Source organism: Pseudonaja textilis, chromosome 1 (assembly GCF_049901715.1).
Source record: "Pseudonaja textilis isolate UNSWEBS1 chromosome 1, rPseTex1.2, whole genome shotgun sequence".
NCBI lineage: Eukaryota > Metazoa > Chordata > Lepidosauria > Squamata > Elapidae > Pseudonaja > Pseudonaja textilis.
This window is the reverse complement of record NC_141990.1, coordinates 309,543,366-309,561,513: the sequence shown is the minus strand read 5'-3', so window position 1 is coordinate 309,561,513 and position 18,148 is coordinate 309,543,366. Positions and strand designations below refer to the sequence as shown.

Sequence of the window (18,148 nt, the reverse complement as noted above, 5' to 3'; positions counted from 1 at the left end):
GACTGCCTGTGGTGCTCCAAAGATCAGTAGCTTCTAGGCCAAGGGTGTCAAAGTCAAGGCCCGAGGGGCAGATCTGGCCCATAGGATGCTTAGATCTGGCCCATGGGGCCACCCTGGAAATAGTGACAGTATGGCAGTGCCTCTGCCAGTGAAAATGGAATTAGGGAGGGCCATGCACAGCCCTTCTGAGCTCCATTTTCACTGGCAGAGGGTTGCAGGAGGCCATCCCAGCTGAAAATGGAGCATGGGAGCAGAGGTGGAGAACCGGTAGTGGAAATTTTGAGTAATTTGGAGAACCGGTGGTAACCTTCCCCTAGAAGTGGGGAGGGAATGGAGATTTTACAGTATCCTTCCCCTGCCATGCCCACCAAGCCACACCCACCAAGCCATGCCACACCCAACAAGCTACACCCAACAAGCCATGCCACGCCCACCAAGCTATACCCACCAAGCCACACCCGGCAGTAAGAAAATGTGAATCCCATCACTGCTTGGGAGCCCGTTTTTGCTGGCAGAGCGTTCGGGCCAGAGGCGCCCCCAATATGAGTGACGTCAAGCTGGTCACTCAATGAAATCGAGTTTGACACCCTTGCTCTAGGCAGTCTTAAATTTTAATGCTGCTCTTTTTAGAACTTATAAAAAAATATCACATCTATCTTAGAATTGGTTTATTTAAACCTTTTGGCCTTCTCAACTCCCTGACCACTACCATAACTATGTGGATGTTAATTTTCTAGTTTTAAGTTTAAATGGAGGATAAAACTTGCTTTTCTTAGAAACTCTTTGCTTGATGAAGCTGTTGGTGTACTTGTTCCTGATTTGTTTTCCAATTGCTATATTTTGCTTTTTCACTTTACTTCAGAGGCAGAAAGAAACATAAAATTAACCTGACTATTCAAAGGGGTGTTGAGAATGTGTTTCCTGAGAACAATTATTTTTTTTTACGTCACATGAAATTTAATTCTGAACATTTAATCCTCCAGTTATTAAAAGCAGCCTGTAATAGAATCACAGGGATCAAAGGTGGATTTTTAAAAAATTTTTTTAAAGAGAGTCAGAAATCCTACTGAATATTTCCAAGATTTTCATTATGGTGAGAGTAAACTAAAGTACTTTACAATACGTAAAAATACATAACAATATGTGGAATTTGGTACCACAAATTCAGGGCAATGAACCAAAATTCTATTGACTGTATGATCTTCTAGATTTAATTATAGCACTTATTAAAGAGTAACAGAGGAAAGAGCCACTGTCTTCAGACCTTTCTCATGGATGGTCTTTGATCTGATTCAGCAAAATTCCTATGATATTCCAACCAATATGTTTATTTTTGATGTATCAGAAAATCAGCTGAAGAACCAATGAATAAAAACTAGAGTGGTTCTTCATAGAATCAAAGTAGTCGATGGAGTAGATTCTAAGGTTGTTATTTTTCTAAAGTTTCATGAACCTTACACAAAGAGCCAGAAACATTTATATCACTCCCCTTTTATTGTTTCTTCCACACATTTTCTGTAGGGACTCCTGAGATTTCACTTGCAAGGGTAAACTGTTGGGATTGGCCACACCTTTGCTTGCAGGAAAATGTCACCCAATTTCCTATCATGAAGATGTATACAAAAGAGAGGGCATGGCTGGCTTACTCTGGGATGTGGGAGACCAAAGAGATGATGAAGTTCATTGAATTGTAAGTACTATGTTGCTGGTTAAGAGCCACTTTAGGGTAAACTTTCTGGATCCTGGTGGGATTCAAATTTTTTTATTACCGGTTCTGTGGGCGTGGCTTGGTGTGCATGACAGGGGAAGGACACTGTAAAATCTCCAGTCAGAGGTGGTATTTTCTGGTTCTCTGAACTATTCAAAATTTCCGCTACCAGTTCTCCAGAACTGGTCAGAACCTGCTGAATACCGCCTCTGCTCTGGATGTCTTTGGACTTAAACTCTCATTATCTCCAGATTATATAAGCAAAATCATGGAATAGACGAAACCTGGAAAGAAATTGAAAGGAACCCTTGAGGGAAGAATTGGCTGGGAAGTAGTTGAGAAATGTGAAATTCAAATTGTTGCATTTTGGGGAGTGGTTAGTTCTTTCTTACATTTATAACTCACACTTTTTCCCAAGACTTCAAGGTGGTCCCCTAAATTGTACCCACATAATTGTACCCCTGTGAGGAGGTAGATTTAGCAATAATGTAGGCCCAATGCCACAGAGAGAGCTTTATGTTTAAGTGGAAAGTCAAACCTGAATCTCCTTGACCCAAACCTTGAATCTTAACTCCTATGTTATGTGGGCTGTCAGTAAGAAGAATTCAGAAAGCCTGAATCTGAGGTAGCTTTGCCTCTGCATTTTACAGCTGAAGTTGAAGCAAACGTATAAAGTGTACATGTGCCATTCAGATTAGATGAAAGAACAAGATGTGCATTCATACATTTCTCCATGACACTCTGAAATTGTTTTGGAAAAATGCTGAAGACGTGGGAGATGCAGGGAATGGAGTTGTCCTGCACCTAGGAAACAGAATTCTGTGAAAGCAAAATAAAATAAAACTGTCCCTTGTAAATAGGCCTGAAGTCTGGTTTCAATTTACATCTTTAGAAGCAGAAATTCTTGCCCAGTGAGATTGATGACGCCTGAAGAAATAGAAGAATATTTAAGTGACAAAACCTTACCACATCGCACTGTTTCTGTATTGGGAATATTTGACTCAAGCATGAGTGAAGGTAAATCTATTGCCTGGTTATTTCAAACATTATTGCAAAACACAATGTTACTGAAAGTAATAATGCTTTTTTATGCCTTGTGATTGTAGAATAAAATTTATGCTGGGATCTTTCACAACAACCCACTAGACAGAGCACTGGCTGTATTATACAAGATTATTGCTTCACTTTGGGAGCCAAATTCAGGGCTGGGGAGTGATTTTTTTTTCTCCCTTATAATATTAGAATTTGGATTGCCCAGGGAGGTAAGAGGCCAGAGAATCAAGAATGAATGTAAAAAGTATGTAAACATCCTTCAGAGAATTTATTTGTTAGAAACAAGTACTATACTTCTCCCTTTATCTCTCATCTCATACACACAAACACAAAACTCAGATGCTATTTGGGATATATTGGAAAAATTCAGAAAGGATTGGGGGGCAAGTACCAGATTTTCTTTGACCATGAAAATCTGAAATTACTCATGCTCCACTTCTATTTTTGGGGGGTTCCCCCCCGTTACTTCTATGTATACAGGTAGAGTACAGGTAGTTCTTGGGTTGTGACAACAAGTGGGACAGGAAATTCTATCATTAAGCAATGCAGTTGGAAAGTGATGTCATGTGACTAGGCTGCTTATCAACAGCAACTTTGGCAGTCCCAATCGTAGTTGTTAAATGAGGACCATCCTCACATGAAAGTGAGAATTTCATGCGATCGCAACCACTGACTTCCTACTGACTTTCCTATTGATTTTGCTTAGGGAAAACCAGCAGGGAATGTCAGAAATCATGATCCTATGATCTTGGGGACATAACAATGACCGGAATTCTGAGGATCTGTCCCCATTACAACTTTGAATAGTTTGCTGTAACCTGAGGATTACCTCTTAAGACATTCCTTCAACTTCTCCAACCTGATTCCATACGAAGCATTGTATGATGACCTGGGGCATGACACAAAGGCAACACAAGTCACATAAGTAAGAAAAGTCCCTTTAATATCTCCAGCTTCGCCCCCAATGTCCAGTTACCTTTGGCTGGAGAAAAAACTCTCCCAAGAAGAGTCTTTTAAGTGGAGGATATTTAGTCCGAAAACAAAGTACATATAAACTGTAAATAACAATCCACACAAACCATGCTGCAGCAATTAACTGGACAGGGCAGAATAAGGAATTGAAGACTTCAAAGGCCAGCGAAACACACACAGTTGGGAAGATGCCAGGAATCCAGATAAGCCTCGACAAAACAAGATAATACACGCTTTGTTTCCAACAAGTTGCTGCGCGCAAACTCCCTTTTTAAACACTGTTCCCACTGCAGCTAATGAAGGGAATCAGGGCCCTTTCCTCCCCCATAAGCCACGCAACTCACGTTGCTCCCTTCTCTGTTCCTCCCTGCGTGCCCTAGGATGAAGAGGGGGTAGGTCTGGATCTTCATCTGAATTTCCTCTGCCTTGCTCTACCTCTCCCCTGCTCTGCCCAGCTGGACTGTGCCCTTCCCCAGTTTCTTCCCCAGCCAACGGAACCATCCCACTCCCTGTCAGCTGTTCTGCCTCCCCCTCGGAATCAGATTCCGACGGGCATGACACATTGAAACAGTAATTCCCAACTTGGAAGTAGTTGAGGCCAGAAAATAGCTAATTTAGATTGAATTTATTAAACTAAGCTAAACTAAAATTATTATTCCCAAAGTATTTTATACTTTTCCTCTGCTGTCACTTTAAAATTATGATTTAGCGGTAACTTTGGAAGGTTCCTTTCAGCCACATCTAAGAACTGCATTAAGTGTTTTAATATTCCTGCTTTTTTTAATGTTTATGTTTGTTTAGGCCAATAGGGGGCAGCAGCATATCTGTACTTGGCTCCAGATTCTGTTGCCTGTTGAATACGGTACATGGCTGGGTGAAACACCGACTTTTATATGGAGATAAACAAATCAGCTTCAGCAGGAAATTGAGTTGAGATTGTCAGATAATTACCAACAATTTGTTTTCATCGCTTTTGATAATGAACTTCAAAATTGTACGATGGTGTTTATGTTTTTGAGGGTGAGGCAAAGAAAGAAGAGAGAGAAAACTGATAACTATTTAAGTTATTCACGACTCAGAGATTGGTAAACAAAAAGATCTAGAATGTGTGAAGAAGCCCAAAGCCAAATGTAAAACTGATGGACAGATTGATTTAATACAAAGGGCTATTTTCTGGGTATAAGGCATTGTTACTACGTGTCAGGCCAGTGCCTTCACTTAAAGCAAGAAAATCGATCATGACTAGAATTTTTTTAAAATTTTATTGATTTTGAAAACAAACCTAAACAAACAAAACATAAAACATAAAAACATAAAACATCTTTTTTGAAAGCAGCATAGTCCCAGGTTACATCTCTTTGTACAGACACAAATTCCAGTTCATGCTCATTTTTATATTCTATTCCATATCTTATTACTATTCTACGTTTTCAATATAGCTTCTCTCCTCTTTTAACTTTCTTAATTTTATTTTATTTATTTCATCTCAATTCAAATCATTGTACTTATGTTCTTTGTCTGTCCTGTTTCAATTGTCTACTATCTTTTCTCATTAAAAAAAATTTCTCCTGTAATCACTGATTGGAGTATGACGCCTTTATATCTTTCCCCTAAAATTATAACATTTAATATAATACATAACTTCCATTCGGAAACTGCTTGGCACTTTCTAAAATTACATACTGTGTTTTAAAAAAGGAAAAATTATAAATGTATAATATAATTAGAACAACAATCCATACCAATTCAATTCTATCATTAATATTAATATTAATTTAAATCTTAACATTTTACACATTCCTTTTCAGATAAATATCGTACTTCTATGGGAACACTTATGAAGTTTCCATAGTTAATTCCCCCCACTTCACTTATATTTTAGAAAACATTGAATAATTAAAATGTTCCCGTTCCTTCCTAATTCAGTTCTCTCATTTCTTTTATTTCATTTATTTTGTTCACAAAAGTTTCACTAAATTACACTGACTATTTTATCCCTCTTTTTAATCATATGTTGTTTCCAATTTTCTAACATTATTTCTATTACAAATATAACAATACCATCTTATGTGCCTTCATAGAATCCCTTTTTCAGTTAGATTTTCACCCATTATCTCTGAATAGATCGTGTTTCTTTACAGCTTGCTCCAAACCTTTGTAACTTTTCTTCCTTTCCTTCTTCCCTTTCTTCTTCTTTCTCCCCTTTTTACTCCCCTGTCTCTCCACCTCCATTTCCATCTTCCGTATTCTCCTTTTCTGTTGCTTTCCCACATTATATACACTTTTCAAGTTATTTTCCCCTTTTTTGGTTGTTTTTTTAAGTCTTAAATTCTCCATTCTCTTTCCCCCCTTTCCCCTTTCTTCCCCAGATGGAGTTACTTGTTCATTAAAGATGGCTTCTTCTTTGTCCCAATCTTCTTGTTGCACAGTCTTTTCTTGTTGTTTCTCGTAATTACGAATCGCCATTTCTAAGAATTGAAAAACAGAGCCAAAGGCGCCCTTCCCTTTTTGTGTCTCTTCTTTATTTTTTTTAAATTCCATTTTCAGTTCATCCAGATATAGTGTCATTGTAAAAAAATTTAAACAACCACCCAATTGTTTTTAGTCATTCAAATATAATATCTAAAAATCCCAAAGTCACCAACCAATCCAAATACACACAAGCTGTTTTTTTTACACTTTCTTCTTTTTTTACTTTCTCTTCCTGGGGTTACTATTTAGTTACAAAGTTCCAATTAAAATATATCTTTTAGAAGTCTTAGAGATTTTACATTAGATTCTTTTGAAATCCAGGCAGTCTCCTCCTTCCAGATCCTGCCCTTATTCTTTTCCTCTCCCTTCCTACTTATAGACAAAAAGGATTTTTTAATGTCCAGAAATCTTTATTGTCCCTTTGACATTTAATTATATTTTCAGCTTAATTATTGGTGCCAAAGTGGATTTTTCCAATTTCTTATTTAGCTCTCTTCATTGTCAATGTGAGGAAGGAGAGAGAAGAAAAAAAAACCTTTCCCTTTTCACTTTCTTTCTCTGCTTCCGACTCTTCTTTGGGAACGATGTTATCTTTTATAAAATTTAAATTCCAGGGTACCTTAGTTGTTGCTTTTTATCCCGGTCAGCCAAAACTTTCACTTCTTATCTTCCTCCTGCACTTTCTTTTCCAGTTGAGTGCTTCTTTGAGGTGGCCATTTCTGACCACTACTCCTGCCGCCTTCAGGAAAGGGAGTTTGACCAGCTGAGGAGGAGAGATGCGGCTCTCCTCAACCCTGCTGGTGATCTTCCCCCTCGTCACCACCTCTATGGGGTGGCTAAGCCCCGAAACCAGCTGGCTCGGGGCGCTCCAGCGGTGAGCCCAGGCGGAAACCGCGCACGATCGCGGATTCCTGCCTGCCGCCGAAGCCCTGCAAAGTCATGACCATCTGGCAGAAGGATCTTTATTATTAATTGTTTGATCCACTTTATTGGCAAAATCTGGCTTTTGCTCCGAACTCTTTGTAATCAGACTGACACACTCAGACAGTTGATAAGGGCTCACAAGGTCAGAAAGACCTGCCCTCGCAAGCATCCCATCTCCTGCCTAAGTGACTCTAGAGGCCTCTAAGAGGGAGTAGCATCTCTTTTGCTTCCTATTGTCTGTCCCCCATCTTAGGTAACCTCAGATGCAATGTTGGCCTGAGGTAAACAGTTGTCCAAGCAAAATGGTGCTTTTTCCAATAGAAACATGAGTGTCCCAAAGCTCCTGCCTACCTTTCAATCTTTCTTACATCCCTGTGGAACACTTTGGAGCAATCGTTCTATAAGGTTTTGTTCACCTTTTAAGAAGAAATTCACACTCAATAATGACAATAGGTCAGGACAGGATAATTTGGGAAATTGCCTTCAACCACTTGTCTGAAATGGTGTAGGACCGTGATGGTGAACCTATAGCATATGCGCTGGAAGTGGCGCACAAGCCATCACCCAGAATAGATTGACTGCACATGCATGCGTGCCTCCCAACAGCCAGCTGATTGTCGAGTATCTGCCGTGTATGCATGAGGGAGCATGTGTGGGAGGCGCATACGCAGAGGCGTGTGGTGCACACGGGGTCTTTTGGCGCGTGATGATGAAAAAGTTAGCCATCACTGGTATAGGATCTTCTGCAGAAGGTCCCTTCTAGCTCTATTCTATTCCTTTTCTTTTATAGGAAAAGCCAAGAGCAACTGAATTTACTCATTGGGGTTTTCCAGAGATTTTGTGGCCCTGCATATTTTCCATTCTAAAAAGAGTAAGAAGCTGTTAAAATCCAAATATCCAATCACAATATGAACATCAGATACTCTAGAAGGGACTCTAGCACTGTCCATCTTCCAAGAGGGCCAGTCTTTTGCACCCTGAGGGCTGCATTATTGGTTAGATAATGACCAAGGCTAGGGTAAAAGCTCAGTGAAAAGCCTACAAGTGCATCAACAAAGTAATGCAATTTGCACAATGAAAATTTAACACGGTATTCTTGTTAGAGCAACTTTTATACATTGGTGACAAAATATACATATGGAACTTCTGATAATATAAATCAGTTTTGGAATTGCATTGTTCTTAATGTTATTTAAGGAAATTACATTGACAACAAAATAGGATAAATGGAGTTACATCTGACAAAGTTTCCTCGTAGTTCTGATTATCAAAATCAGGAATAAAAATACAGTTGAACTCACCAATTCCTACATGTCATTTTTCAATGACATTGAATAATTGTCATTATTCAATGGCAGCAAGTCTGGTTTTTTTCAGTACATGTATTGGGTATATAAATTGAGTAAACAAGTATTTATAAAATAGCCTTGGTATTCTTTGCAGTTGAAAGCAATACTGTATGATATACATTTATTTCACTTATTGCTTATGTCAGATTGAAGTTGATAAATTTAGCCAGGGGCAAGAAAAGAAATTTGGTCATTATGTTACATTTAAGGCTGCTTTGTTTTGTCAGCAAGAGAGGCTTTTATTGAAGCTGGAAGAATCTTAAATGGATATGTCACAACAGGGATCTACTATGAAGAGGATGCTACAATTCTGTATGTTGCTTTTTTTCATGCTTAAATCAGATAATGGACCAATTGGTTGATTGTTGTATTTAAGGACTGGACAAGATCTAGACAGAATTCTTCCTTTTCTTTACCGGTGGAGCTCTGTTTCTAATTGTCAGCATCTTTCTAAAGCAGAGTTTCTTCACCTGAGATCCATAGAACCCTTGGAGATTCATAGATAGTTTTAAGGAGTTCATGAACTTGAATGGAAAAAATGTTTTCATTAATGTCTAGCTGGAATTTATCTTTTCATCCATTAATGTACAAGGGGCAGCAAAGTAATGTATGGCCTCTAAATTAAAAAAAAACTGTTTAGTTCTTGTCATCTAAAATTATTATGTCCCAAGAAAGGGTAATATTTCATTATTGATTGACTGGATTAATGAAAAAACACGTAAATTACTATGTCATAAATATTTTGTTAACTGTATTTGAGCATAATTACATTTTCTTTGTAAGTTATATATATGTTCTGTATATTCATTTTAATGCCCATTGGTTGCAATAAGATTCTCAAATGGGTCTCTGGCATAAAAAGATTAGGAAGCCTCTTTCTAAAGAGAGACTTGAATAACTGAATGTGGTTCACAAAGCTGTTGATTAATGGGAGAGCAGATTTGTGTGTGATTCTAAGAAGTGCTGTTTTTCCAGGGCTGTTCCAGCTTCTCCCTCAGGAAAAATGCTATGCATTTTCTAAGATGACACTTTCAGGACTGTATATCATCAAGGAAATCTAGTATAGATAGTCCTCGACTTAGCTCACAATTTAGCTCACAATTGAGCTCACATTTATGTTGCAAAACAAGACATCTGTTAACTGAATTTTGTCCCATTTTACAGCCTTTCTTGTCAGAGTTGTTAAAGTGAATCACTATAGTTGTTAAATTAGTAACACATTGTCAGAAGGCCACAAAAGATTTTCACAACCGTCAGAAATATGAGTCATTTGCCAAGCATCTGGATTTTGATCACTTGATCAAGGGCATGCTGCAATGGTCATAAGTGTGAAAAACGGTCATAAATCACAACAAAAAGTTACTAAATGTACTGTTGTAAGTCAAGGACTACCTGTATTTATATGCACATGCATACAGTCTTCATTCGATGATCAGTTCAATTTAACTAAGGCTCCTTTAATGATTTCACCAAGATTCCTCAATCAGATAATAAAAAAAGCAATTTGGGTAGATCTTTTAAATATATTTTTGTTTTGGTTTTTTTCCTCAGCTCCCATAAATATAATGTACCTCTTCCAGCACTTCTGTTTGCTAAGTCTGCCACTCAGCAAAGGAATGCCTTCCAGCTCTCGCAGTATAACACGCAAGACATTGTTAAAGTAATCCGCCATGCATTGCTGGAAACATTTGTGAGCATAATTTCTACTGTTTTTTTTATTTATTTAGAGACAGTTTGTTTTTTATTTAGAGACAGTTTCTAATAAGAAGTTCAGCACATCTGAGTGCCCTGATTCTAGCAAGAAAATTAAGCCTAATTGGTTAAAGAGTCTTCTGGGCACACAATTACTAAAATTGAAGGTGCCCTTTTTTTAGAACAGCTGGAGCATTTTTCCATTATTATATGTGAGCTTTGCTTTGTTGCAGCCAGAGATCACCGTGGAAAACCTGCCTGATTACTTCCAGATGAAGAAACCTTTGCTCATTTTATTCAGTGACGGGGATCCTGGCGAAAGGGAAGTAGAAGAGATTAAGCATGTGGCTATTGGCGAGGACCACAAAACCTTTATTGCTTGCTGGCTAAACCTGTAAGCTTGCAGAATACCATGCTGACCTCTCTTTGGGGATAGAGTTTACAATATATGGGCCTTTCCTATTGGTTTGAACGTATTGGAGGTGAATAAATGAAACATGAATTTTGTGCTAGGAGTCCTCCCTTAATGATGGTAATTGGGACCAGAATTTTTGTCACTAAGTGAGCAGTCATAGAGTAGAGCATTATATGACTGTGCCACTTAGCAATTGCAATTTCGGTGGCCTCTGGTTACCACTGTTAAGTGAATCATCATTAAGAAAGGACCTCATGTTATCATGACTTCTGACTTCCTGCTGGCTTACTCGTTGTTTTTGCTGGTAGAAAGTCAGCAGAAATGGCTGCAAATTGTAATCATGTGACTGTGGGATGTTGCAACAATTAGAATGAGCATGTGTATCCTTATCACATGACCGTAGGGGATGAGTGGGTACTGCCACGGTCTGAACTGTGAGGAGACATGGTAAAGCTCATAAGTTCATGTGGTCTCTGAATGAGTGGTATTAACTGAGGGCCACCTGTAGTTAGCATATTCTTTAGGTTAAGGTTTAGCATTGTGATTTAAAAAGTTCTTTAGATCAGGGGTCGCCAGCCTTTTGGACCTCAGGGTCCACCAAACTCATAATTTTAAATCATGCGGACCACTAATATGAACTTCGATGGTGGCTTGCTGACGTTGGTGGGAAAATCGGGCCCATATTCCAAAGCTGCAGTACTCACAGGACTTTTGGTCATCCCGGAGCAGCTGCTCCTCCACCCGGGTGCATCGGCCTGCCATGGACTGGAGGAGCTGCACTGGGATGATCAGAAGGCCAATCATGTGACTACTGCAGCTCTGGAATATGGGACCGACTTTCCCACCAATGTCAGCAAGCCACCCCAGGGTGGATTTCCCTCCCCCACCATTGGTCTTACCTTCCAGTCTGGCTTGCATGGCTCTACTCAAAGTAAGATTTGCGCTCTGCCGAAGGATGGGGGCCAGCGGGCGGGCGGGCCATGTGGGCAGTGCAGCCTTGTGTTCCTGCGCAGCCTGGATTAATTGCTTTGGGGGAAGTGCTTGGGGGGAGAACGACATTTCTCTGTGGACCACCAAAATTTTCTTGTGGACCACCAGTGGTCCCCAGCCCACTGGTTGGTGACCACTGCTTTAGATATCCTAAATCATATTTTACAACCTTGGCCACTTTGAGATGTGCGGCCTTCAATTCCCTTAATTGCCAGTTACAGATACAGATAATCAAAGTTGGAAGGGACTTTGTAGGTCATCTAATCCAACCCCCCGCCCAAGCGGGAGACCCTACACCATTTCTGACAAATGGCAGTCCAATCTCTTCTTGAAAGTCTCAACTGATGGCGCTCCCACAACTTCGAGGCCAAGCTGTTCCATTGGTTGATTGTTCTCACTGTCAGAAAATTTCTCCTTGTTTCCAGGTTAAATCTCTCCTTGTTCAGTTTCCATCCACTATTCCTTGTCTGGCATATAGGAGCTTTAGAAAATAGCTTGACCCCTTCCTCCCTGTGGCAGCCCCTCAAATATTGGAAGACCGTTATCATGTCTCCCCTGGTCCTTCTCTTTACTAGACTAGCCAAGCCCAGTTCCTGCAACCGTTCATTGTATGTTTTAGCCTCCAGTCCCCTCATCATCCTGGTTGCTCTTCTCTGTACTTTCTCTAGAGTCTCTACATCTTTTTTATAATGTGGTGAGCAAAACTGGATGCAGTACTCTAGGTGTGGTCTTACTAAGGCTGTATAGAGTGGTATTATTACTTCCCTTGATCTTGACTGTATCCCTCTGTTAATACAACTTAGGATTGCATTAGCTTTTTTGGCAGCAGCTGCACACTGCTGGCTCATATTTAGCTGGTTGTCCACTAAGACTCCAAGATCCCTCCCACAGTTACTGCTATTGAGCCTGGTTTCACCCAGTCTATATGTGTACTTTTGGTTTTTCTTGCCTAAGTGTAGGACTTTACTTTTCTCTATATTGAATTTCATTTTATTAGATATGGCCCAGTGTTCTAGTCTGTCAAGATCCATCTGGATCTTGAGCCTATCTTCTTGGATGTTAGCTATTCCTGCCAGCTTAGTATCATCTGCAAATTTGGTAAGTTCCCCTTCTATTCCCTCATCTAAGTCGTTAATGAAGATATTGAAGAGTACTGGTCCTAAGACGAAACCTTGTGGCACCCCACTGCTTCCTTCCCTCCATTAGACTTAGACCCATTAAGAACTACTCGTTGAGTACGGTTTGCCAGCCAGTTGCAAAACCATCTAGTGGTGGTGCTATCTATTCCACTTTTTTCTAGCTTACTAAGAAGTAGGTTGTGGTCTACTTTATCGAATGCCTTGCTGAAATCTAAATATGTTATGTCCACAGTATTTTGCTGGTCTACTAATTTAGTCACTATGTTGAAGAATGAAATAAGATTGGTTTGGCATGATCCGTTTTAACAAACCTGTGCTGACTGCTAGTTATTACTTTACTTGTTTCTAGATGTTGGCAGATCTGTTTTTTTATTATCTTTTCCAGTATCTTCCCGGGTATTGATGTTAGGCTGATTGGTCTATAGTTTCCTGGGTCTGTTTTTTTTTTCCTTTTTTGAAGATGGGAACCATATCAGCTCTATTCCAGTCCTCTGGTAGTTCCCTGGTGCTCCAGGATTTTTGAATGATATGGTACAGTGGTTCTGAGATGACCTCTGCCAGCTCCTTTAAAACTCTGGGATGCAATCCATCAGGTCCTGGTGATTTGTTTTCATCAAGATCAGACAGGTGTTCTCTTACTATTTTTTGCTTATTTTAACTTTTATTTCTGATCTGTCTTTTACAGTTATGTTTTTGGGGGGTTGAGCTATAGTTTCTTTTTGCGTGAAGACAGATGCAAAAAATGAGTTAAGCAGTTCTGCTTTCTCTCTGTTGCCTGTTACTTCCTTGCCTTCTTCTCTCTTTAGTGGACCGACTGTTTCCTTGATTTTTTTCTTGTTATTGATATGTTGGAAGAAACTTTTTTTTATTATCTTTGACTTTTGTTGCAAGTCTTTGTTCGTTCTGAGGCTTTGCTATCCTGACTTTGTCTTTGCAGATTCTGGCTATCTGCTGGTATGTCCTTCTTTCCATTTTTTGTACTTGTCCTTTTTTTTTCTTTCAATTTGCCAGAGAGATCTTTGTGTAGCCATGCTTGTTTCTTCTTGGATTTCTTGTTTTTCTTTCTCAGTGGTATTGTGCTGGTCTGAGCTTCTATGATCATACTTTTTAGATTCTTGAGTTGTTTTCCCCTTTAGGATTTTCATCCATGGAATCTTTCCCAAGTTCTCTCTGAGTTTATTGAAATCAGCTCTTTTAAAATCCAAGACTCTGGTGTCATTATGTTCTATTGCTTGTGTTTGTGTTATGTTGAATTCTAGTATGACATGATCACTCTCACCCAAGGTTCCTGCAGTTTCAACTCCCTCTATCACTTCTTCTCTGTTTGTAAGAATTAAGTCCAGTATGGCTGTCCCTCTAGTTTCACCCTCTACCTTTTAGACAACAAAATTGTCAGCTAGGTTGGTTAGGAACTTATTTGATTTCTCACTTGGTGCAGAATTAGTTTTCCAATTGATACCAGGATAATTGAAGTCTCCCATTACTATTGTTGTGTGTCTTAACTATGGGACTTGAAGTCCATACAAGTTAAACATTTCCAAAGTTGGGAAACACTGCTGTAAACAAACATTGCAGTGATTTAAGTAGGAAAGATGACACTATATGGTTAACAGTCATAATAACAAAGGATACCAAAACAAAATTAACAGCCGAAATAAAGATACTAGTTTTAAAACTGTAAGGCTCCTAGGCTAAATAAGTTCATATAAAAGGCTTGTGTGAACAGTAATATGTTTACTTAGCGTCAGCAAGAACTCAGGAGTGATACCAGGAAAGTCTGTTGTGCACTCAAAATAGCATTGCTAAAAACCAAAGATAAAAATGCAAGTTCTGACTAAGTTTATTGGCAAGCCAAGCCAGTGAGCATAATGGAGGCATCTCCTAGCTGTATCTTGCCTCTTCCGATATGCTTGCATTCAGAAGAATTATGAATTATCTGTACTATTTCTTTTAGCATTGATTTTATGTGTGTGTTTATTCTTCTTAACCCAGTAAGAACACACCCGTAGGCAGAAGTATTCTGAAGGCTTATTTTGGAAACTCGGTTCCCCCTGTGCCACTCCTCCTCTGGATCAACTTTCATTCTGGAGGCCATGTCTTCGTCTTTCCATCAGACCAGTCAATTTCTGAAACAAGTATTCTTGCTTGGATTGAAAAACTAAAGACCAAGCAAGAAGCACCAAGAGGTAAGTAATCAGAGATAATTAATCAAACCTGCTTTGGTCTTTGGTTCAGTTTGTTTTCACTGTTTCAGATTTTTAAAAAATTGAACATGTGAAGCACAATTATGATGCTTAATTATAAGGCTTTACAGGCTAAAAACTGCAACTGTCAGGCATTCTGAACCAAATGCAACATACAAATGATTTTGAAGGGCAGCTCCAAGCAAATAACATTGCAATATTCTAAAAACAAAGTGAGAGTGAAAGGTACAATGAATGAAGCCATGTCATCGATTCTTGCTTTGTTTTCAAGTGGAAAAAAAACCACTACAGGGCCTTTCAGTCACCCAGCCTCTCCTTTCTTTAAAAAGTGTAGATACATAACAGGCCAGTTGAGCACAATGCTTTAAAACAACTAAAATTGGAAACAAGTAGTGAACCACAAACTGCTGTTAGCAGAAACGCTTGCACAGGTGGGAAAAAATGATTTGTACAGATAACAGCAGGACGGGATTATGAAAGAAGACAAAGGTTAGCTAAAGATACAGAGAATGGTGTGAAGGATCCAATTAGAGGGAGAAACTGCCAAGAGAGGATGACATCACACTGTAAGAGGCTCTGAGCTTTGTAAAGAAAAAGAACACACTTCGGAGAAGGAGGAAGTCATATTATTTCTTGGTAGTGGATTGGACTCTTTGGTTCTCAATACACCCAGCCATGCTGGGAAGAAATTGAATCCGTGGATAATGAGAGCCAAACAAATACCTCCTCGGAAAATCTTCTCTGAGAATTTTCCCTTATTACTGCTTCTTTCCCCCTCCCTTCCTCATTCCCCCTTTTTTTGTCTTGTAATCAATTTCAAAGATGTTCTTATTTTCTTCATCCTCATCATAAGAATCTGTACATCCCAGAATGAACAGCTTCATTTTCATTTGAGGAATCTTCTATTTTTAAACGTGGAATGGAGTCAGAACACTTTAATGTCCTCAGGGGTCAGAAAATTGACTGCTTTAAAAAAAAAGTGAAAGAGCTTGAAATTGTACGCCTTTTTGCCAGAGGTCATGTGCAAGTTGGAAAGGTAAACCTTGCTTAACAGCCGCTTCATAAGATACCCTTGATTGCTTTTTTTCATTTAGGGAATTAAATCGTTCTTGCAAGTAATTTTACCCATGACCAGCTGAAGCTTCTAGGTGGTCTTTACATATTTCATCGTTTGGATATTATAATGGCTATTAAAGTGTTTAAAACACCTGTGCTAGTTACAAGGTGGCTGCTATGCAGTCTCAAAGCCTTTATATATGGCTTGCAGACTTCCTCAAAGCAACTGTTTTTGAAAGCTAAATTCTGATACAGAGAGGTACAGACTCTTCATATTGTTTAGATCAGGGGTCTCCAACCTTAGCAACTTTAAGACGTGTGGACTTCAACTCCCAGTTATAATAGGTTAATCTTAACAACCTAGATTCCCTCTAAAAATGTGAATTTCGGAAATGTTAGCTGCCTAGTGATTATGGGAATTGAAGTCCATATATCTGTGGTATGCCCAAGTTGGGGAAATCTGCATTAGGGAATCTGATACTTCGTTGATGAGTGCTTTTCCTCTTCTTAGCTACCTTGTCTGAGAAAGAGTGGAAGCCCCGCCTTCCTGCCTATGACTTCCTGAGTATGATGGAACCCACCCTGCCTGAATTTACTATTTATACTCAAGAAAGTATAAGTATCCATCAGGAGGAGATCCTAAGAGAAACAAAGGCAGAAGCTGCAGTGACAAAGAAGCCCACAGAAGACTCCACCCTGGAGGAACTGAAGCCAAAGAAACCAACTGGAAGGGTCTTACGGACAGCTCCACATCTGGGAGCAAAGGAGAAGCAGGCTAAGCACCATTCAGAGTTATAAAGTAATGTCAGATCTCTGGATAGTTTTGGAAGTAGAGGATAGGATAATGCAGAGGTCTAGAGACAGCAGTTAACATTTCATTAATATTTATTGAAGACAGGTGTGTGATGGTGCAATGGTTAGAATGCAGTATTGCAGGCTAACTCTGCTGTCATCCTGACCGGCTCAAGGTGGACTCAGCCTTTCATCCTTCTGAGGTCAGTAAGTCAACCCTGATTGTTGGAGACAATATGCTGACTCTGTAAACCACTTAGAGTGCTGTAAAGCACTATGGAGGAGTATATAAGTGTTTTATATGTATGTATGTGTGTGTGTATGTATGTATGTATGTATGTATGTAACCCAGATGAAATCAAGGAGAGAAAGGAAATTCCTCGAAGCCTGGTTCTCCACCAATAAGTCAATAAACAGACATATTGACATTGATCCAGTCTACCAAACGCTGAGAATGAAAGAACTGCATCAACTGCAATCCTGAAGATAGCATTTAAAATGAACCAAAAGGCATCCCACTATGCAACAGCAAAAATCACAACCCATCAGCTCACAAGAAATCAGACCACATCTCAGTAACAGTAACCAGCCACTCAAACTGACCGAAACCAGACGTGACTTAGCAGTATCCGAACAAACCACTAATTTACATCACAGTACTTAAAACCAAAGACCATGCCTCAGTAACAATAGCCAGTCAATCAAACAATCCAAAGTCAGACCACGACTCTGAACAAACAACATCCACACAAATTTGCATCACATAAAAAGGTATTTAAAGGGGGGGGGGGGCTTTGACAGACTAGCACACTTCAAAGGTCATTGACATATTTCCTCCAGTGGTGACAAAATGTTTGCAGCCAAATTGCCAAGCTCAGAGCTCAGCCCTGAGCTACTTATATTCAAATACAGTATAAATCAGCTTAGCTTTGTTAGGGTATTTTCCCACATCATTGTAGTTGTGCTTTTAAAGTTGCAACAACGTTTCAGCAGAATCTCATCTGCCATCATCAGGCTTCTATATAGGAAGCCTGATGATGGCAGATGAGATCCTGATGAAACCTTGTTACAACTTTAAAAGCACAACTACAGTGATGTGGGAAAATACCCGAACAAAGCTGAATGCCATACATGTAAGTACCCGCGAAAACTTAAGAAAACACACACACACATATATATATATATTCTGTCTATATATATAGACAGGATAAAAATCAAATAAATAGACTCAGTATATTAAGCCAAAATTTGGTTGGCTAGTGTGTGATTTAGACTGTTGTTTAAACATAGGCACAGTCCCTACCCAGGTTTCAAGCAACATGTTTCCCAATGTGCCTTGGAATTATGTCAACCCCTCCATTCAACCCTGTCTGAATGCAAAG

The 18,148-nt window shown here is 39.3% G+C and overlaps 1 protein-coding gene across 2 annotated transcripts in view; it reads left to right on the top strand.

Moving 5' to 3' along the window:
* Positions 1-18,148, top strand: part of TXNDC16 (thioredoxin domain containing 16) — a 51,384-nt gene that overhangs the window by 30,231 nt on the left and 3,005 nt on the right. The window contains exons 14-20 of one of the 2 annotated variants that reach the window (XM_087922439.1): positions 1,522-1,690; positions 2,601-2,725; positions 8,706-8,790; positions 10,030-10,168; positions 10,404-10,564; positions 14,707-14,900; positions 16,486-16,773. In XM_087922439.1, the coding sequence (XP_087778565.1) occupies positions 1,522-1,690; positions 2,601-2,725; positions 8,706-8,790; positions 10,030-10,168; positions 10,404-10,564; positions 14,707-14,900; positions 16,486-16,772 (1,160 nt within the window). In that variant the 3' untranslated portion in view covers position 16,773. Of the gene's footprint in view, positions 1-1,521; positions 1,691-2,600; positions 2,726-8,705; positions 8,791-10,029; positions 10,169-10,403; positions 10,565-14,706; positions 14,901-16,485; positions 16,913-18,148 lie in introns of those variants that run through there. The other variant, XM_026698731.2, reaches the window with a different exon arrangement.